At 45.7% G+C, this 23,065-nt stretch overlaps 1 protein-coding gene, 1 non-coding gene and 1 pseudogene across 2 annotated transcripts; 1 reads left to right on the top strand and 2 right to left on the bottom strand.

Moving 5' to 3' along the window:
* The first annotated feature begins 6,796 nt into the window (after positions 1 to 6,796).
* On the top strand, positions 6,797 to 6,993 carry LOC111591472 (U2 spliceosomal RNA). The gene has a single exon (XR_004858089.1). It is a non-coding gene; the product is annotated as a U2 spliceosomal RNA (small nuclear RNA).
* A 1,319-nt stretch (positions 6,994 to 8,312) lies between these two features.
* On the bottom strand, positions 8,313 to 14,059 carry LOC109945968 (vacuolar-sorting receptor 1-like; annotated as a pseudogene).
* A 2,776-nt stretch (positions 14,060 to 16,835) lies between these two features.
* Positions 16,836 to 19,312, bottom strand: LOC103656015 (protein ALTERED PHOSPHATE STARVATION RESPONSE 1). Its single transcript, XM_020552369.2, has 4 exons — positions 18,291 to 19,312; positions 18,066 to 18,208; positions 17,733 to 17,956; positions 16,836 to 17,643 (listed from the first exon to the last, which is right to left on the bottom strand). Exons 1-4 carry the CDS (start codon positions 19,156 to 19,158, stop codon positions 17,001 to 17,003), a joined length of 1,878 nt encoding a protein of 625 aa, XP_020407958.1. The 5' UTR covers positions 19,159 to 19,312; the 3' UTR covers positions 16,836 to 17,000.
* Between the last annotated feature and the right edge of the window lie 3,753 nt (positions 19,313 to 23,065).

Here is a 23,065-nt window from a genome sequence, read left to right as displayed (position 1 = left end):
TGCATCGCGCTAAGGAACATGTCCATTGGGAATGTGTGTCCTAAGGAATTCGAATAGCATCCAAATGCACAAGATCAACCGTCCTCCTCCACGCAAGCATCTCCATCAACTCAAAATGAGGATGAAGCTCAAGTTGATGAAGTAGAAGATCAAGCAAAAGAGCTACCTCAAGATGATGGCAATGATCATGGGGGAGATACAAATGATCAAGACAAGGAGGATGAAGAGCAAAGGCCACCACACCCAAGAGTCCACCAAGCAATCCAACGAGATCACCCCATCGACACCATACTCGGCGACATTCATAAGGGGGTAACTACTAGATCTCGTGTTGCACATTTTTGTGAGCATTACTCTTTTGTTTCCTCCATTGAGCCACACAGGGTAGAGGAAGCACTCCAAGATTCGGATTGGGTGATGGCGATGCAAGAGGAGCTCAACAATTTCACTAGGAACGAGGTATGGAATTTAGTTCCACGTCCTAACCAAAATGTTGTAGGAACCAAGTGGGTCTTCCGCAACAAGCAATATGAGCATGGTGTGGTGACAAGGAACAAAGCTCGACTTGTGGCCAAAGGATACTCCCAAGTCGAAGGTTTGGATTTCGGTGAAACCTATGCACCTGTAGCTAGGCTTGAGTCAATTCGCATATTATTGGCCTATGCTACTTACCATGGCTTTAAGCTTTATCAAATGGACGTGAAAAGTGCCTTCCTCAATGGACCAATCAAGGAAGAGGTCTATGTTGAGCAACCTCCCGGCTTTGAAGACAGTGAGTATCCTAACCATGTCTATAAGCTCTCTAAGGCGCTTTATGGGCTCAAGCAAGCCCCAAGAGCATGGTATGAATGCCTTAGGGATTTCCTTATCACTAATGGATTCAAAGTCGGAAAGGCCGATCCTACTCTATTCACTAAAATTCTTGAAAATGACTTGTTTGTATGCCAAATTTATGTTGATGATATTATATTTGGGTCTACTAACGAGTCTACATGTGAAGAATTTAGTAGGATCATGACACAAAAGTTCGAGATGTCTATGATGGGGGAGTTGAAGTATTTCTTAGGATTTCAAGTGAAGCAACTCCAAGAAGGCACCTTCATTAGCCAAACGAAGTATACTCAAGACATTCTAACCAAGTTTGGAATGAAGGATGCTAAGCCCATCAAGACACCCATGGGAACCAATGGGCATCTCGACCTCGACACGGGAGGTAAATTCGTCGATCAAAAGGTATACCGGTCGATGATAGGTTCATTACTCTATTTATGTGCATCTCGACCGGACATTATGCTTTCCATTTGCATGTGTGCAAGATTCCAATCCGACCCTAAGGAATCTCACCTTACGGCCGTAAAACGAATCTTGAGATATTTGGCTTATACTCCTAAGTTTGGGCTTTGGTACCCTCGGGGATCCACATTTGATTTGATTGGTTATTCAGATGTTGACTGGGCGGGGTGTAAGATTAATAGAAAGAGCACATCGGGGACTTGCCAGTTCTTGGGAAGATCCTTGGTGTCTTGGGCTTCAAAGAAGCAAAAATTCGTAGCTCTTTCTACCGCCGAAGCCGAGTACATTGCCGCAGGCCATTGTTGCGCGCAATTGCTTTGGATGAGGCAAACCCTGCGGGACTACGGTTACAAATTAACCAAAGTCCCTTTGCTATGTGATAATGAGAGTGCAATCAAGATGGCGGATAATCCCGTCGAGCATAGCCGCACTAAACACATAGCCATTCGGTATCATTTTCTGAGGGATCACCAACAAAAGGGAGATATCTAGATTTCTTACATTAACACTAAAGATCAATTAGCCGATATCTTTACCAAGCCTCTTGATGAACAAACTTTTAACAAACTTAGACATGAGCTCAATATTCTTGATTCGCGCAATTTCTTTTGCTAAATTGCACACATAGCTCATTTGTATACCTTTGATCATGTCTCTTTCATATGCTATGACTAATGTGTTTTTCAAGTCTATTTCAAACCAAGTCATAGGTGTATTAAAGGAAATTGGAGTCTTCAACGAAGACAAAGGCTTCCACTCCGTAACTCATCCTTCGCCGTCGCTCCGCGCATCTCTCCATCTTTTTGGGGAGAGTTCAAAGCAAAAGGACTTAGTCTTTGGTACAATCTTCACTCATTTATTTATGACCAAAAGGGGAAGAAAGTACTTCAAGGGCTCTAATGACTCCGTTTTTGGCGATTCATGCCAAAGGGGGAGAAAATATTTGGCCCAAAGCAAAAGGACCGCACCACCACCTAATTTTAAAATTGGAGATTTTCAATTGGTAAATTTCAAATTAGTATCTTATTGTGTTCAAAAGGGGAAGAAAGTAGTATTTCAAAAATGATATATCAAAACCCTCTTGAACACTAAGAGGAGGATCTCATTTAGGGGGAGTTTTGTTTAGTCAAAGGAAAAGCATTTGAAACAGGGGGAGAAAATTTCAAATCTTGAAAATGCTTCGTAGAATCTTATTCATTTACCTTTGACTATTTGCAAAAGAACTTTGAAAAGGATTTACAAAAGAATTTGCAAAAACAAAATCTGTGGTGCAAGCGTGGTCCAAAATATTAAAAATGAAGAAACAATCCATGCATATCTTGTAAGTATTTATATTGGCTCAATTTCAAGTAACCTTTGCACTTACATTATGCAAACTAGTTCAATTATGCTCTCCTATATTTGCTTTGGTTTGTGTTGGCATCAATCACCAAAAAGGAGAGATTGAAAGGAAATTAGGCTTACACCTAGTTCCTAAATAATTTTGGTGGTTGAATTTCCCAACACAAATAATTGGACTAACTAGTTTGCTCTAGTGTATAAGTTATACAGGTGCCAAAGGTTCACAACAAGCCAATTAAAAAGACCACTGTTGGGTTCAAAATAGAGAGCTAAAGGCATCCCGAAAGGCTCCCTGGTCTGGCGCATCGGACTGTCCGGTGTGCCACCGGACAGTGTTCGGTGCACCAGGGGACTTCGCGCTGAACTCCTCAGCCTCGGGAATTTTCAGAGCCGGCGCGCTATAATTCACCGGACTGTCCGGTGTACACCGGACGGTGTCCGGTGCTCCAAGAGGACGCGGCTCTGGAACTTGGCAGCCTCGGGAATTTGCAACGGCTGCTTCGCTATAATTCACCGGACATGTTCGGTGTACACCGGACTGTCCGGTGTAACTGCGGGGCAACGGCTACTTCAGCGCCAACGGCTACCTGCGAGTGCATTAAATGCGCTCCAGCGCGCGCAGAAGTCAGGCACGCCCATGCTGGCGCACCGGACACTCTACAGTACATGTCTGGTGCGCCACCGGACATCCAGGCGGGCCCAGAAGACAGAGCTCCAACGGTCAGAACCCAACGACTTTGGTGACGTGGCTGGCGCACCGGACATGTCCGGTGTGCACCGGACTGTCCGGTGCACCATACGACAGTCAGCCCCACCAAACGGCTAGTTTGGTGGTTGGGGCTATAAATACCCCCAACCACCCACCATTCATTGCATCCAAGTTTTTCTACTTCTCAACCACTTACAAGAGCTAGGCATTCAATTCTAGACACACCAAAGAGATCAAATACTCTCCAATTCCACTCAAGGCTTTAGTGATTAGCGAGAGAGATTTGCCGTGTTCTTTTGAGCTCTTGCGATTGGATTGCTTCTTTTCTTTCTCACGTGTTCTTGTGATCAAAACTCCATTGTAATCAAGGCAAGAGGCACCAATTGTGTGGTGGCCCTTGCGGGGAAGTTTTGTTCCCGGTTTTGATTTGAGAAGAGAAGCTCACTCGGTCTGAGGGACCGTTTGAGAGAGGGTAAGGGTTGAAAGAGACCCGGCCTTTGTGGCCTCCTCAACGGGGAGTAGGTTTGCGAGAACCGAACCTCGGTAAAACAAATCCGCGTGTCACACTCTTCATTTGCTTGCGATTTGTTTTGCGCCCTCTCTCTCGGACTCGTTATTATTTCTAACGCTAACCTGGCTTGTAGTTGTGATTAATTTTGTAAATTTCAGTTTCGCCCTATTCACCCCCCCTCTAGGCGACTATCACCGCCCTCGACGGAGTCCGGAATGTCTGTGCAGTTGTATGCTGCCGTGCAGCGTGCACAGCAGCAGTGCCCGTCACTGGGCGGTTGGGAACCTGTGGCGTGGAAGAAACAACTTGTTCCTCCACCAGGAAATCCGTTGAAGTCTTGGCGCGGTGCTCCACAATTTGCACCATCATGCTGAGCGAGGAAACAAGCAAAAACCTAATGCCTAGCCCCCCTACCTGGCGCGCCAAATGTCGGAGAGGGAATTCTCTGGCCGGGTGGCGGAATGCACCCGCCCTAAATCCTAAGATGAGGAAGGGGATTAAACGTTTTGCCTATCTTGCTAAGCGATCACCGAGCACATGAACACGCGAGGATTTAGAGTGGTTCGGGCCGCCGAAGCGTAATACCCTACTCCACTGTGTGTTGGATTGTTGTGGAAGCTTGAGCGTTGAGAGTCTGAGTCTATCTGTGGCGCGTGCCCTCCCTTTTATAGCTCAAAGGGGGGCACGTACAAAGACACTGAACCCCGACATGTGGGCCCAGGGACATAATGGATGGAATACCCGGAGCAACTAATGTCAGTCACCTTGTGCAATCTCTCTGTGCCCCGATATCCGTCGCTTGAGTAGCGTTGGCGTGCAGCAGAAGGTTCCCTGGCATCGTATAAGTCATGATGACCATCACGCGTGCAGCGGTATGGACGTACTGCCCACTGTCTGATTGGACAGGCACGCCGCCTGTAGGGCGGTCTAGTCGTCGCCTGCCATCAGAGTGGACGGGGCACATTAAATGCCGAGACAGCACATCGCTTGTCTGCAGGGCGGACAGGCGGCGCGTCTTCTCCGCAATAAATGCAGAGATCGCGTGGCCCAGAGGCCTTACGTCAGGCTCTGCCCGCCGGCTTACGTCATGGGCAATAGGCCACGTGGCAGCACCGGGTCCCCGCCTGAGCGGGGAGCGGAAGCACACTGGGCAAGACCCTGACAAGTGTCTGCACCGGACTCATGTATGTCCTTGACTTAGGCCAGGGTATTCTTCGTCCCGGGATCTTGCCGAGGGTGGCCCGAACCTCACTTAGGGTTGATTTGGTGACCCGGGATCCCGGGAGGATCGGAGGGAATTGAGGGGGAAATTAGTTTATTTCCCCCTCAATCTCCTCCAATCCTCCCGGGATCCCCTTGTCACCAAATCAACCCTTAGAGGGGTCCAGGTCCCATTCAGGGGAACGCGGAGGACCCGGGTCATACCCGGAGGCCCGGGTCATGTATGCTGGGGTCCGGCACTTTCTCACGTGGGTCCGGATCCACTGACTATATCACGGTATATGTTACCTACTCTGGCCTTTTGACGGCCCCGGAGTCGACCATGTGGTGGGGTCGGACGCTGTTTACCGCGCATTCATACTATAGTAAGGGGTATCCCTATTCCAGGGTACCGACAGAGGGTATGGGTGGAAAATAGGGTTCTCTGGCCCACGTTTAGCTATTTTTAGCATCCCTTGAGCAGCTTATAAGCTAATAGGTGCTAAATTTTATCACACCACCAATAGCTCTCCTGTTTAGATCACTAAATGGTTAAAAGTAGCTAAAAAAGCTGCTAAATTTTATCTAGTGTGATTGAAACAGGATCTAAATCAATTGACGAGGACCAAGGCAAGGGTGCAGGTAAAAAAAAATATCTGATTCCAAAAATTCCCTCTCTTCTATCCCTTATTTATACTTTCTATGTATTTTTAAATATGCGAACGCAAGGTTTATATATATCCATATTATTGAGGTGGTGATAAATAGTTGTCAACCAGTACTATCTTGAGTTGAGTTGTCAAAAATAATAATATTCTCGTTTCTTATTTTTTTTGGGATATGCATGGGCGTTGTTTCTGGTTCCAACTCTACTGTACCAGGAGAACGGTTTGGACATGGGTTCTGAATGCTGGGCTTAGGGCTTTAATATGTCAATGAGTTGTATCCACCCAATCCATAAAGGACGAGGAAGCTATATCTGTGTTGTCAATCCATTTTCTTTATTTATTTAAACATTGAATGGTTATTGTCAGAATTTTCAAGTACTTTGCTAACACCTATTTCCTTCTTTTTTTCTGCCGATTTTTGTACTAAAGGCGAACAGGCAATCCGCAACATTGATTCTGAATTAATCATAGAGTATCACGTGAAATGAATTGCGGTGAGGAGTGCCAAAATCAACAGAATATCTGTGTTTCAAAATCTATTGGATGACCTAGAACCTGAAGAAGCTGTGGCTTATATTTGTATTTCTGCACTCGTCTTCCAACATCATTAAGACGGCGATGCAATAAAATGCTATGAAGCCTTACAGGTCAGACAAGTAGCTAAGAGCTTAGGATTACGAACCATCGTTAAGACGAAGTCAGGCCAGTAACCCGAGCTTTTAGGCTAGCCTTTTATTATTAGGGTCGTGGCTTCCTCGGTTCGTGATTAAACCTGTCGATGAACGCCCGCCCCACATGCCAGCTGTGTTAGTTCTCTTCGGACAGGAGCAAGAGCATGTCCTTGTCGTCCTAGTCCAGGAGGCCAATTGCTGGGCTGGGCTGCGCGAGCAGCGTGCGCTGCAACCTTCGTAACGGGCCGGGAGAAAACGTCCGGGAAGCCGGGGCGCCGAGCCACAACGCTCCGCCCCGCTTCCGCTTCCGGTTTCACAGGATATAGTACCAACTCGGCAGCCCTTGGTGGGTGAGGCAACCGAAGCAGACTACAAAAGAAGGTGCAGGGCACCGTCCAAATTCATACCTTTCTCGGCCTTTTGGCTAAGATCAAGTGTAGTATCTGTTCTTATCAGTTTAATATCTGATATGTGGACCATGTGTCCACTTCGATATTAAATTTATTTTTTGTGGGGGAGGGACCACAACAGTGGCTTGCCACTGGGTTCCTCGAGCGTCGCTCGGCTGTTGCACTACAGGCTGAGCTAGGCGCGCCCCAACCAAAGCGAAATTAAATTATTGGAGTTCACAGGCTACTGCAACTTCTGAAAGGCCAACAAAGCTCACAGGCCATTACTCGATCACAGGCTACTGCAACTACTGCAAATCCTTTCTTCTGTTCTTTCTTCAGTGGTGTATTTTTATTCTTAGAGGTTCTTTTCTTCTTAGGTACCAGCAGTGTCAACTCCAGCACTAGTTGGCTCTATAGTCATGTTAGCATCTGCCTAAGGGCCCGTTCGGTTCTTGGGGATTGGCCACCCAGAACTATTCCTAGTCGGATTACTTACCTAATTTATATAATGTTTGATTAGCTGGAACAATTCCGGACCAAACGAACAGGCCCTAACTCTGCATCAGGAGGAAGCAACCACAGAGAGAGGCTCCAGTCCAGTAGTCCAGTACATCAAATTCAGCATCATCATCCATGCAAATTGCCTTATCAAACACTTCAATTATTACAATAAACACGCACGCACATCCCTGTACGTGTCCGCTGCTGACAGTTGGCTCATGCACGCGATGCATGCAGAAAATGGTAGTATAAAATTATAAATAAAGGAGAGATAAAGTTACAATGGCAGACTTCTAAATAGGCAAACTATCGTGTTTTAAAATCTAGAAAATTATAATGGCACGCATTCAAATAAATAAATAAATAAATAACCCTGTCAGCATCGGTCGGGGGGGGGGGGGGGGGGGGGGGGCTTTGCGACTAGAAAAAGGCAGCCACGCTCGCTCAGGCGAAGAACGAGGGAGGAGGACGCGCAGGCGCAGCAGAGTCCAAAACCGGGAGCCGGAGAAAAGCAGCACTGCACGGCGACGACGACCAACGAGGCGAACAAAACAAGCTGCTGCCGGTTCCCAAATCCCAACGCGACGCGACAATGGGCGCCCGTCGTTGCCACCGCCGCCCGTTTGCGGCCTCCGCGCTCCCAGTAGATGGTTCCGATGCTACCTACTGATTTATAGATATACTAGGTGTGTGCCCGTGCGTTGACACGGAAGTAAATCTTAGTGTAAAACATAGATATGAGACGATAAACATCACTAAGTTATGTAAAATACGTGTAGCATAATATCACTGTAACACTAATTATTACAATGGTACATCCAAAGAAGAAGTATGAAAAGAAGCGGTGAGAGAGAGTGTGTGAAATAGGGACCGATGCACTTGCATCGTACCAAAAGCATACAGTGTGTATGAAAAGGCATACATAAAAATAGAATACAATAGAACTGATGCAAGTGATCTATTACTTCAGTAATAGATATAGATCAAGTCCTAGTCTCCCTTCGTCAAAGTCTGTGTCCTACTGCCTCACATCTCAATGTGATGAGAATGGATTTGGATCTATCCTTCGTTGTACAGGGCATGTAGTGAGCCATGATGGCACATATCTCTGAATCCATGTACCTCTGTAGGCATATGCAATGCAAGTATAAAATTAGATGCACCCAAGTTATCAGAAGGTAATGAACATAAAAGTGTCAGCATATACTATTTCTTACCCGGGCCCTGTACTTGTACAATGCATATCCTGTAATTCCTGTTGCGACAAGACTGAAGAAGATGGCCCACAAGAAGCCCCAGCCAGATTATGATGATCCACTTTTTCTTGAGTACAATAATCACCCAATTAGCAACACTTGAGTGTCAAGGTCATGCCTACGTTCAACATAGTTGCTACTTCTGAGATATGAACTGTTAAGTTGCCAGAGCAAAAATCCAAAATCATGACTCATGTGCCTTGAATAGGTTGTGAGGTAGAGCTAGCAACTTCTGCTAACTTACCACCTCTAAGGTTAACTAATTCAACATGAAAAAAGAGTGACTCAATAATAAGCTGATAGTGTACCTGTACGATGGTTACACATACTTATGCATGTATCATGCTCCTTCATGTAAAGCAAGCCTTCACTGCAGCCATACTCATAGCTTCCCCATGTGTTTTTGCATTTGGATTCTTTGCATTGACACAATCCTTTCCTTACATTCATCAATATCTGTCACAACATGTTTCACATTTACATTCACAAAAGGGAAGTGTGACAAGCCCAATGATATATAATATGGCTCAAGAGAGAAACACAACTCTGAAGAACATTACATCAGAAGTTGTGGAGGACATGCAAGCACTTCTAGAAAGACAAGCCTCGGAAATGTGCCTTACCTTCACATTTGTGCCTACTGCCACCCTTGAATCCATCTAGGTATTTGCAACCATCATCCAGCATATAACAGACCCATAAACAAAATATCAGATTTTAAAGAACTCCTTAATAAAAAGTTGGACAGGGCATTTTTAAGGAAAACAAAACCTCAGCTAACACTTAAAGAGTAGAGTATGCCCCACTATTCTTGGTATCTTTCCAGCATCCTCAATTATTGATTTCACATCGTGCAAATCCAGAAGCTAAAAACACACTTTATAATCCATAAGGCTTTATTAACACCTGATCAAAGAAAATGCTAGAAGATGAATCTCCTAATGCTTTGTATGTACCTTCACAAATCAAATTGGACACTCGCAAACTCTTCCATGAATCCTGTATATAAACCGAACAAGTATTGTATGTATAGGCTGTACAAAACAAATATTGTAGTGATTTTAGCAGCCTTATCTTGCCAACAGCCACCATTTTTCTCTAAGCACTCATTTGTTTGTATATCTAAGATCAAAATACAATGAATATTAAGAGCATGCTACATATACAGATTTCTCAATGTTTTGTTTGCATTCAACAATAATTGTCCTAAAAAAAGAAATATGTTTCTAAAATTTGGTAGTACCTCAATAGAGAATTCACCAGTCTTCGGTTCTTTAGTAAATTGCTGTCAGATCAGCAGTAATCTTTGCATTGTCTAGTGAAGAATAATGTGAGAAACAAATACGAGTGACAAGTTACTGACTAATTGTTCAGTTACCTTTATTTTAGTGAATTTTACCGTATTGCGTATGAAAATTTTGCCTAGGTCTACCCCAAGCTGAAACATGGTAAAAATGGGAATTGATAGTCACACACACTCGACACTGCAATTGGTTGGCCGAAAGGAAAAAACAAAACAAGCATTTTTTCAGAAGATGGAAAGGGAAAACAAAGGTCCATCAGGACTGCAATGCTCATATACAATTATATGATCTTATGCAGTTCTACTGTCTAACCATGCTACCAATATTTTTATACGTGAAACAAAAAGAAGGTTGTTTTGAACAGAGAGCAAAAAAGGAAAATGGTCATAATCTTGATTTGTAACTACAACTACTGAACAAGAATAGAAAGAACACAAACTTTGATAGGTTGTGCACCTCGGTGGTGCAGCTGCGCTTGGCGCTTGGCGCCGCCGACCTTCTTGTTGCGCCAGGCTCGTCCTCTAGGTCCTGTAGAGCAGAGAGGCAGGTGTCCAAATCAGGCGAGATTGGATCGGATCGATGGATGCACTGCAGTGGCAAGCGTGGTCGGGCGTGCCACTCCATCTCACATGCTAATTGTTTAAATCACACATCTTGTTAAGAAAATAGAAAACGCTAAAGCGCTAAAAAAATTCTTGAATGAGCTCAGGCACAAAGAAAAACATTTATTATGACAACCCACAAAGGGAAGTCTCATATTGAGATGGGTAAAAAGAGTATCAAACAGTAAAACACCAAAGCACTCAAAAAGTCTTGAATGCAGTTAGAAAGGAAAAAAAACACTTATCATGACCAGAAATGCACGATTTTGGAACATGACTATTTGTTGTCGTACATAAGCAGTCAAATTACAACTAAGGTGAACCAGAAGTTACCATTCTCGGGGTATACCAGCTTCATCACGAGTCATGTAGTTGAATGGACCCTTTAGTACACGCCATACTCCTTTAACAAGTCTAATGTTTAAATGAACATTACATTAGTTAGCATGATCTTGTATAAGCATATATCACACACTATATTCATTAGTGCTCAATGCAAAAACAAGGTAAAAAGATATCCAAATAGCTTAGAAAATATTCTAATTTGTTATAATCATCTGGTTATAGAACATCTTCACCTCTCCATTTTATTCGCTAGTGGTGCACAGAACTGCCCTTATTTCAGAATAGTTGTATAACATGAGTGTATTTGGATGTTACAACACCAAAGTCACTGGATACTACTCTCAAAGTTATGTATGCTAATCCCATGCTTTTGCGACAACAAAATATTGAATACGTCTGCATAATGATAAGTCATAAATAGATCATGTCTACATTAGAGAGTGTGCACATACCTAATGTCTGACAGCATGGGACCATTCAAGGCAGTCGCTAACTGCTGGTTGATCCTCAGGTGCAGTTGACAAAACAGATGAACATGAAGTCTCCGTAAAGCCAAAACCTCCAGCCAAGAACTTCCTCGAGCAGCGAGATGTGAGATACATAGGAGCTTGTTGTGTAGGGGGTGTACTCCATATCCTTGCTGAAAATTCTATAACTTCAACAGAGCAAGGTGATGAAACCTGCATAAGTATATAAAGTGGTAATTAAGAAACAAATTGTCAATCAGAAAAACTTCCTTCCTCGATACATGGATGGGACAGACTGTTATAATTGTGCTTAAGTTATCTTGTGTTCACTATGACTGTAAAAGAAAAATCAATGTTCTATAGTGGTTTATTTCAAACCAAAAGGTCAACTAAGAGAGTGTTCACTATGGCTTTAAAAATAAATTCAGTGTTCTGCATACCCATGGTACACTAACACCTCTTCCTTGTTAATAACAAATTCTTTTGACTCATGAGCATACATATGACATCTTGGGCCTTGATGATGTTTGAGTTGTAGAGCCATTTAGTCCCACAAATCCTAGCAGTAGCAATGTGCTAAACACATTCACCAAATGACAGTAGTGGTATATTTCTAAAATTGATATGAAAAAATAAGTTCATGACAGGAAGAAACTATGTGCCAAGAAAGTATGTACCATGCAAAACTGTGTGAAAATTTAGAAATTATTTGTTTACAAAAAAAAGACCAATATAAGTTTAGTGGAATATCTGGTGCATGCACATTGGGGAAATTTGCAAGTCGAAAGAACTGGCTAGCACAAGTATATTAAGCAGACTACAAAAAAGCATTTGTATTCCATTTGACGATACATTCAAGATAAACAAACAAGAGCAGCAAAGGATAAAAGTTGAAAGGACGTCTCGAGCTTGCAGTTTATGTAAATGGCACAATTAACATATGGTGTCATGGTGACGCGACAGCGAAACACCAGCTTGGCAAGGCGACGACTTGTTGATGAGAACAGACCAACTGCTAGCGTTGGACAGATCGATCGGCTCTGATCTAGACTGAATGCTTCGAATTCCATATCTCATGTAAAAAGGGATAAGAAATAAGTTCAAAGTGCTTTTCGAAAGAAAAATAATAATGATCATGCTTTTGGAAGAAATCAGCTCAGAGAGAGAAATGTAAAAGCCGGTGACACTGACATTGACTCCTTCAGCCTAGTATTTTGCAGAGCATTTTTAACTGCATCATAGCAGTGCTTCTTACGTTTTAGTTTACTCAATTTCTTTGCACTACAGATTTATAGTTCTGAAATAGCAAAGTCATGCTCCTCGCCCTCCATAACAAGAAGCATGCATTTACAACTGAAATTCAAACATCAGAACATTATCATGAGTAGTACAAGATCATTTGTGTGATCCCTCGCTACATACACACAAAAGGGTGCTTTCTAAGCTATACTGCTACCAGCCTGCACTCGCACACAACACCATAAACCTCTCTGAGCGACACAACACAAAATATTTAGGATATTAGAAATTACATGTCGCCATAGGAGCACCGGATTAACTGGCATGCCCACAACAGCGAATTTTACAACAGTGAAACTCCATGGTGGTTATAAGCTTATTCTGAACTAAGGGTTTGTTGTCAGGACACGCGCTTGTTAGGACACTGGATTATTCTGAACTAAGGGTTTGCAGTACAGCACCAGGAAGCCGCTCATTTGTCCTGAACATCAGCCTATCAAGTCTGTTCCTCCGACCTACAGAATCCCCAACCTGGATTTCTAATAGCGTCACTACAGGAGGAGTGACGGCAAGGTCACAGCGTGACATCCACCTGGATGAATTCACCTGGCATGACATATTTGCCTGCTACGTCGATTACTCTGACATTATCAACATCACATCAAGACATAAAAATTACTGTACCAGGTAAAGGTCTTAAGGTAACCCAAGTGGAACACATACAATGAGGATCTAAAATAATTGGGAACTAACCAGTGGATCTCGCGAAGGCATAAGTCATCAAGCACTCACCGGGATGTTTGGGCGGACGACGACGATGATGTCGTCCTCGATGTAGACGTTGGCCTCCTCCGCGAGGTGCACATTGGCAACTGTCTGGTCCTTGATTCGATGGCGCAACGATGCCGCGAAGCCTTAGGCAGCACAAAGAACATCTGCCTCAGCACGACGGCGATCCCTCTCAAGTTTGTAACCATCTGCAGCTGCTAACTCAGGTCGGGGGCGGCTCGTGGCCTAGGTGGCAGGTCAGGGACGTCGGCGGGACTGGAGTTCCCTTCTTCATGGTGCATCGGCGAGTGGGGGCGGGCGCGAAAGTCTCGCCATAGAGAACGGAGCAGGGGTGAAGGATGGCGACAATTTCGGCAGTCTTGTCGAGGGGCAGAGGGGGCGGGAAGGGCGACAATCACGTGGGGGAGGGGGCTAGGCACTGGCGTCGCGCAACGAGGGAGGGGCGGGGAGGGGCACGATATCCGTAGGCGAGATCAGCTGGCGTGGGCGTCGGGGGCTGGTTCCATGCGTGGTTCAGGGAGCAAGATAGAGGGTGTGGTCGTGGGCGGCGGTGGGGGCTAAGTGCCTTGCGTGGGCGTGGGAGGAGGACAGAGGCGGGGGCACGGCGGGGGCACAGAGGGTGTGGACGCACACTTTAGGGTCTTAATAGAGTTGTATAGATATACAATGTATAAATAAGCACAGGCGACGAGAGCTAACGCTTCAGGCCGCACATGCATCGTCGCCGTCGTCCGTCGAGCGCGGCAGCCGGGCGGCCACAGAACCTCGCATGGTGAGCACGTCGACACGTGGTTTCTCGCAGCATTTCGTGCCTAGCTAGCTAGCTAAGCTAGTCTGCTAACGCGGTCTTCGGCGCTGTTGCGTGCACGCAGGGCCTCCTGCCGCTGTTCCTCCGGGTGGACTCCCAGGCCATAGAAACATGGGCTCTTTCTGGTGGAAGAGCATGATCAAGCTTCTTCCCAACTTTAAGGGACTGGCACTCCCAGTCATTGGCAACGACAGATCAATTTCGTTCTGGGAGGATCAGTGGAGTCAGAACATCCCAAGGCAAAAATTCCCAGAATTATTCTCTTTGTTCAAAAACACAAAATTGACTATTGAAGAAGCTAAAGAGCAGGATCAGTTCGCTGGTTTTTTTCATTTGCCTATCTCTGAACAAGCATATGATCAATACCTGGAGTTGCAGGTGGTTTGGGAGCAAATTGCCCTCAGTAATGCCCACGACCGTTGGCAATACATTTGGGGCTCTGACAACTACTCTTCTCAAAAAGCTTACAGACATTTTATGGGCCAGACGCAGGTTCACCCTATCTACAGGCACTTATGGAAAAGCAAATGTCACCCTAAGCATAGAGTTTTCTATTGGTTGTGGCTTAAAAATAGACTAAATACCAGAGATATGCTGAGAAGGAAAAACATGGAACTGGAATCTTATTCTTGCGAGAACTGTTTATGGCAAAGAGAGGAGACTCTATATCATCTGTTCCTCAGATGCAATTTTGCGAAAGCTTGCTGAAACTCAATTGGCATAACCCCCCTCAGAATTTCTAATCCTGAGGAGGCATCAGCGAACCTTAAACACCAGCTTAACGTCCCCTTCTCTATGGAGATTATTATTCTCATGACATGGAGCATCTGAAAAAGCCGAAATGAGTGGTTGTTTTCAAACAAAGATCCTTCGGTTCATCACTGTACACAAGAATTCTGTAAGGAGTTGCGGTTGATCATGCACAGAGCGCGTAGGAACTTTGACATCTCCATCACGAATTGGCTGAGTTTGTGGCAAACATAGGAGTAGTTCTTCCTAATCCATTGCATTTAAACCTCTTGTTTAGATCTCTCGGATTAACTTTTGTAAAAAGACTAAGTTGTAACATTTTCTTGTCTCATTTTCAATAAAATTCTCAGTAGGGCCCCCCTCCTGATTCTTCAAAAATGACAAGCAGTGGAAGCGGCCTTAGCCCAAAACTTTCGGCTCAAACCTGAGTTGGACAACATACACCGAGCCTTGGAGATTATTGTTCTGTTCATACGCTCTGCCACACCGTTCTGTTGAGGCGTATATGGTATAGTGTGGTGCCTCACAATGCCCTCCTTCCCGGCGACGGGCCTCCGCTTCGCTCGCCAACTTGGTCGTCTTCTTCAGAATTTGGATCACAAACTCAACAACATGCCCTTCTCCTCTCCCAGGAGAGACTAAAAAAACAAGGAACCAGCGGACAATGCCTGCCGCCAGGCTGCCTGATTTTCGCTGAAGAAAACGGCATCTGCTCCGGGCCTCATCAGCAAATGGAGGGAAAACTTATAATAAAAGAAGGAATTTCTTTATCATCGTAGCAGCATCAATGGACATCTTACACACCAACAATATCTGTTCTATGAGTACAACAAACAACCACATCCAGATCGCTGTAGCTTGCTATCGGTATGGTAGTATGGTATCCCTATGAATTGCCACATCTTAACAACTCTTCCTGATGACAATACCTTACCACCAAGACACACTCAGAGCAACACGAACAAGTATACCACCAAGACACACAAAAAAATTGCTGCGGAAACAGGCCAGTTACATCTCCTCGAGTGTCCTCTTATCACTCCGTGACTCGCAGGCACTACCAGGTTTCAGATTCCATGGCACTGGTTTGTTCCTGAAACAACAGATGCGTCGCTTAAGGGCAGTCAGTCTTGGGGCACAGCTCACGCGTTCCTCAGAGCACTGATGCGGGCGGCGAGTTCGTCGAAATCCGGCATGCTCGGATGCACGTTCCCCCTCGACATCTCTGGCTGCATGGACATGGACCGAGCAGGGGGCTTCGCCTTCGCCTTCACCTTGGGGCTTGCGGATTCTGAAGGCAAGGATGCGGCTCTTTCAGGGCGGTGTGCAGACCCTTCTCCTCCTTTGCTAGACAGTTCTCCGGCTTCGTCGCCGCGCTGGTCGTGATAAATAGTTGTCAACCATATTATTGAGGTGGTGATAAATAGTTGTCAACCAGTACTATCTTCAGTTGAGTTGTGGGGGAGTGCAATAATGTTTCTTGAGTTGTGGTGGTAAACACGCTCTTTTAGTCTTTGGTAGCCACTCGCATATATCACCTGGAGGCCCACATAAATAAAAGAAAAAATAAATTATCAATAGGTTAAATTATAAATTTTGATATGTTTTTGTGGGTCTTGAAATGGATAATGTGAGGGAATACAAAAAGTAAGCAATCAATGTAGCACATAGCACGAGCGCAGGTCTAAAAGATCACAACGTAATCTCACCTAAGGCCTAGTTTAGGTAATCTAGTAATAAAAGGGATTGAAGTGGATTAAGATGTATTATGAGAGTTTTTGATCTATTGAGGATTTATACACTCTCTAATCCTCTAAACCACTTTAATATTAGAGTATTCAAACTAGACCTAATATGTCTTTAATTCCTAGATCCGCCCCTGGCCGAGTACGTGATAAGGGCCTGTTCGGTTCTGGTGGATTGAACACCGGAATGATTCCTAGCTGGATTGTTTGTCTAATTTATATAAGGGTTGATGAGCTGGAATGATTCTTGTCAAATCCGGCATAAACGAACGCACCCTAAAGCGGATCATGACAATCACAACTCACAAACGCTGTTGGAGACGGGGACACGTGTCTGTCAACATTTTTCTTTTTACAGCAGATATATGGATCATTTGCATGTCTTGCGAGTTACAGCTGCAGGCTTCAGTTACGGATTGAAGCATTCGTCGTCCCTGCCGGAGATCTCGCGCTCTCGTTCCCTCGCACCCATCTCCATCTCGAGCAGCAGCTCGTCGTACCCGAAGACGGCCAAGGCGCCGGCCTCAGCGATGGCACCCAGCGCCGCGGCGAGCCCCACGCAGACCTTCTTCTTCCCCTCGTCCTCGTTGAACCACTCCTCGCCCCCGCCGCTGCGCTGCCGCTTCGCGGCCGACGCGACGGCGGCGGCCGCCTCAGCGGCCGCGTCCACGGCCCTGGCCGCCGGCTCCACGTCCACGGCCTCCACCGCGCGCGCCCAGCTCACGATCAGGCGCGGCATGTTCTCGCCGTCCTTGACGCAGCTCCGCGCCCAGCCCCAGAGCGCGGCCGCGTACGCGCGCTGCGACTCGGCCCAGGCCTCCAGCGCCGCGCGCCAGCCGCGGAGCTCCGCGCCGAGCGCGCCCGCGGCCGCGGCCGCGCGCGCCACGCCCGGGGGCGGCGGCGGCCCCCTGGTACCACCTCCTTCGCGTACCGGGTCGGGCCGGGCGGCTGCGGCCGCGGCGGCCGAGGCCGTGAGCAGCGCGATCGAGTCGTCGGCGGTGCGCTTCATCACCCGGTGCGCGTCGGCGATCACTCTCCACATCCTCGCCAACCTGATGGAGCAACAAATATTACAAAAGTGTTGCAATAATTCGTTCGCGTGGCCGTGCTGTTGCGTGGTTCGAATCGAGGAAGCACGTACCCTCGCACGAGCTGCAGGAGCTGCGGCAGGAGCTCGTCGTCGCGCACCGCGGCGATCCTCCTGGACACGGCGTCGACGGATGTGAGGGAGATGTCCAGCTTGGTGCGGAGGTCCCTGACGGCGGCCCTCGTCTTGTCGATGGCGAACGGCTCGGCGCCACTGGCGTCCTGGCTCCTCAGCAGCGCGCACTTCTTCTCGTAGGCCAGCCGGACTCGCTCCCCTGCCTTTCGTTCACGTTGGGAAACTCTCAGCTCAGTCTTAGTGACTAGTTTCAGGCTTTCTTTCAGCACAAGAGAGAGAGATGGATCAGGGGAGCGGATTGCATGCACGTACCCTGACCTCCTCGTACAGCCTCTTTTCCCACTCGTAGAGCCTGTCAAGGCTCTCCTTGTGGCTCTGGAACAGCTCGAACGGCTCCGGCGGGACCTCGGGGGCGCCCTGCTCCTCGCCGTCGTCCCTCGGGACAGGTGGTTGAACTGTCTAGATAGAAGAGAGCAGTGGTCAATGGAAAGGATCTCAATGTACTGGCAATGTCGCTGTCAGAAACAGAGCGCTTACCTCTCCTCTGGTAGGGGACAACCTCCAGCAGCACGGAGGCCTCTTTGGCAGTGTCAAGGATCTTCATGAGATGCCCCTGGATGTCCCTCACGGCCTCCGCCATGCTCGCCGGGGGCCGGTCGACGTACACGGTGAAGCCAGGCGCGCCATGCTGCTCGATTTCTGCGCTTGCCAGCACCCTCAGCTCGTTGCTCACATGGTCCACCTTTCTCCCCACCTGCTCCCTCGACGGCGCCGCCACCTGTGCTGCTACTGCTGCCTGTTCACCCTCCTCCTCCTCTGCTCCGCCTTCACCTTCTCGGTGACAGTCGCCGCCGCCGCCGTCACTCTCTTCCTCCAGCTCTGGTATCTGTTCGTCTTCTTGATCATCTCTCACCTCCTCGACGCTGTAACTCGGATGATCGGTCAGCGAAGAGAAAGGGTCCCAGAAGAGGTCCCATCTCCGCGGCTGCGGCGACACCGATGGGCCAAACATCGGATCAATGGACGGAGGACGGAGGAACGGGCCATCCGCCCCGAAGAATCCGTCTATCGTGGCAGCCTCAATGGCCTCATCAGTCGGCTCCCACTGCTCGACCACCGGATGCACCGGAGCACCCGCCGGCCTCAGGCAGTTGACGACGACGAGAACCTTGTCGGGCGATCCCGGGCGGTGCACGCACGAGGACTCCTGCAGCCGGTGGAGGTGCTCGTCCTCGGCGAAGTAGTAGAAGAGGCCCATCGAGACGCGGCGGAGCGACTGGACGTAGGCGACGTGGGAGGAGGCCAGCAGGTCCCGCTGCGCGATCGCCTTCCTCACGAAGCTCTTCCGGTCGTGGCAGGTCTTCACGGCCGCCTCCTCGTCCAGCTTCGACGAGGAGCAGCCCATTGCTGCTGCCTGCTCCTTCTCCTCCTCCTCCTCCTCTTCCTGAGCCGGATCGGAGCCAGGAGGTACCAGAGGAGGAACTGGGAGCAGCAATGGTGGTTTCCTTTTCGTATCGGATGCATGTGGATAAGGTATTGGGCCATCGAGAGAAGGTTAAGTAGATTCTTGGTTTGTGCTGGGTGATGAAGAAACGAACCTTTCTCGGCGAGGTAACTGAAAATGCTAGCTTGATAAGAACTCTTTTTTTGGCTTGCGGATTAGGAACAATCGAATGAATGGAAGCGATTATCAGATTCTGAACTTTACTGACGAGGTATGCTCACAAAGCTGCCCTCTACCTAGTTCTTTCACTCTTTTCACTCAACTTCATTGATGAGATAGGAATCCTATGCTGTTTTTAAGATGAAGAAAATAACTCATGAGAAGAGGTAGGATAAAATTTAACCGTGGAATTAGAAAGTTAAAAGTTTAGACTAGGCTGGTGCTTCTCCTTCATCTGATTAAAAGAAAAATATTTAGATTGTTTGGTTGGAGAAATAAGCTAATCCATCATCTTCTCACTCTTCATTTTTTTATTTTATGGAATGAAATGAGTTAATCCATCATCACCCCATTCCTCGTAGCTAGTTAGTTAGCATTAATATAAAAAATTGTGTTATCCCACCAAATTTAAATAATGGACTCATGGTATACGGCCCCCATCTTAATTGGAACAGTTCCTCAAACCAAACATCTCTGTTGTTCATGTCATGGGGCGACTGTTGCTCTTGTGGAATGGCCATGATGCTCTCAGATTCACAGGTAGGGACAGATATTGCTGTGGGCGAGTGAGGCTCTAGCCCTTTATAGCTCCCAAGTCTATGGAGTCTCATTGAAATCCATCCTAAAATTTTAAACTTATTATACATGTTTTTTTTTTATTTTTGTTAGTGTTTTAATATAATACTACATTGATGTTTTGATATAATATCATTTTAAACTATTATATATATTATAAGTGATTTAGTAAGATTATATTGATGTATCGGTTTAATTCAGTCCTCCTATTTTTTTTCTGGCTCCATCCTTGACCCCCGCAATGGAATTTGCTCTGTCCATGTCTACTGTTACACAGATCTTGTATCCGATACGAAAAGGAATTCAGTGTCATGGATTGTTTGTTTCTTTTTTTGTTTGGAAATAGTAGCATGTCTGCCATGATCTACATAAATTTGTCATCCGTGTATACACATATGTTAAAACAAAACCAATGCACAATTGCGCCCAGCATCCATGTCACCATGACGTATGAATACCGTTAAATTAGGTTCCAATGTAATATCATTTGTAGGATCTTGGCCAAACAGTAAGGATCCCTCTAGAGAACATGCGGAAGCTCAGTTTATATCCAGAATGTGATAAAGTGGCACATGCTGAAATGTGGTCTCAGTTTGGCTGAAAAATACCAAAGCCCAAAGGAGAATTGAGAACCCACGGAAAAGGAGGGAGAGAAAACAAAGTAAAAAAAGGAAGAGGAGAGATCCAAAGAAAAACATCCTTCTAATGAGAGCTTGAAAGTTAGAGATGTCCAAACGGATCGTCCGGTCTGGACCGGACATGCTGAAGCATGACACGGTTAAACCCAATTAATTAACTGGTCCGGGTCGGGCTGCCCGACGGGCTCAACTCGCCGAACGAGTCCGGCCCGAAAATAAAGATCGTGCCGACCGGTCCAAGCTCGCCGGCGCATAAATCAAACTTAAAATTAAATCACCATAAAATTGAACACATTTATAAATCATAATTGAAAGATATAACTAAATACAATAACATATTACAAATAATACATATTTCACGAATAAATAATAGACTTTAAATAAAAAATAGAGCTATTTTTGCAATGTTTGCCTTATTAAATGGGCTGAGTCCTAGCCCGTTTAGAACAGACCGTGCTCAGGCTAGCCCTGTGGGTCAAAAACTCGCAACGAGCCCTACATAGCACCCGTGCCGGGCTAGACCTAGACCTGCATAGAACCGGACCGTGACGGGCTTAGATCGAGCCCAAATAGCGGGCTACGTGCCGGGCTCGCGGGCCTCGTACTTATTGGCAATCTATACTCGGAAGGCAGCAAAAGGTTTTCATTTTGAGCTAAGCTTGAATGTCTAGAAAATGGCTCCAGAAATTCTCCAGCTATGCCAAGCTACATGGCTGCTACACAATCACCAAAGGCGAAACTATGGGAAAATAGTTCACCAACACTTAGGGGTGTTTGATTTTAGAGACTAATTTTTAGTTTCTCCATTTTATTTCATTTTAGTTTCTAAATTGTGAAATATGGAAACTAAAACTCTATTTTAGTTTTCGTATTTTCCAATTTATGGATTAAATTGTAATAAAATAGTGAGACTAAAAATTAGTTCCTATAAACCAAATACCCCCTTAGATTTAGTATAACAAAGAACAAACGACTTCACTCGTTAGCCATCGCCACTCCCTTCCACCCCTAACAATGGTAATATGATTTCACATTCTCCACGTACACAAAGGCCAAAGGAGAAAAGAAAACTCTAACCTCGTATAGTATGTATCTATAAGAGTCCTAAAATAGAGTCCTACAATTTAAAACAAGGACTCAATTTAAATAGTTCAAAGGCCTAACAATATCTAGTACTCCAACAAAAGACACTATAATCACTATTACGGTTGAACTACCACCTTATTCCCATTTCCCTCCGTATTGCGAGAGCTACTTGATCAGTACTTGTGGACCTCTCCCTTAATGTATATACCACTTTACTTATTCAGTAGTGATTTACTAATTCTAATGGAGAAGACGTTATACATCGTATGATAGACAATTTTGTAGTGTAGTCAAGTAGTCCAATGAATGCTAACTATTGACTGCTATTTCAAGTTTGTTGGTTGTGACGAAATAAGGGCCCCTCTGGCATGGCATTTTGGACGGCTCTAGCTCGGGCTCATCGTGAAGCCCTACCAAACGGTCATAAACGGCTTCTCGTCCAGAACCATCCTCCTTCATTTCTCTAATACATTATTCGAAATAAGCACAAGAGAAGCTGTTTTGTCAAACGAATTGCAAAACAACTCCGACTCCTATAAAGAAGCTAAAGAGCCAGAGAAGCTAGAGCCGAAACTGTTCTAGAGGATCCGGGGCCTTGCCACGGGAGGCCTAAGATGTCATTTTTCTACCAGCCCTGTTTTTTGTCATTCGGTGCTGTCAATTAGCTCAAAGTGATGTGAATGTATGGTCTCTGAAGAAAATGGAACACACAAGTAACAGAGCTCGGTGGCGAGGGAGTCCCTTGAGTGGCGGCGACGATGAATCTCTTGGGCTACGATGATGAATCCCTTGGCGGTGGTGGCGGGTGACGCTAGGCCGGAGTTGAAGGTTCACGGTAGACGGATACGAAGTTTCACGAAAATAACTTAGCATGAAAAATAGAGATAAGGCTCAAATAGTCAGGTATTATTTTTAGGACCTGAGTCACTAAATCCTAAATTAGTTTGATTAATTTTAATAAAATAAGATCTTTGTTGGAGTTATTTTTTATCTCTAAATCTTATATTTCGAGTTAGAAGCTCGTTTAAGAGCCTTTTTGGATATGTTCTAAGATGGTAAGATGATATAAGATCATCTTTAGCAGCCTGTGTAAAAGGTTGTGTAAAGTACTATTTTGTACTGTAAATTACACTATTTGAGAGTGAAGTTTAAAATAGAAAATGAGATATGCAGTGAGATAAGAAATGTTGGATAGTCTAAGCTACATCAAATAGGCTCGTCTTCAACTTTCACAAAACGGACGGTACGAGTATCAGCGAAGACATCTTGCAACTATCCGATCACAAGAAGCTCACAAAATCACAACACACATCTCTTCACAACACGATACTCCTAAAAAAAAACGAAAT

Source organism: Zea mays, chromosome 4, assembly GCF_902167145.1.
Source record: "Zea mays cultivar B73 chromosome 4, Zm-B73-REFERENCE-NAM-5.0, whole genome shotgun sequence".
In the NCBI taxonomy this organism is placed as follows: domain Eukaryota; kingdom Viridiplantae; phylum Streptophyta; class Magnoliopsida; order Poales; family Poaceae; genus Zea; species Zea mays.
This window is presented reverse-complemented; position numbering and strand designations above follow the sequence as displayed.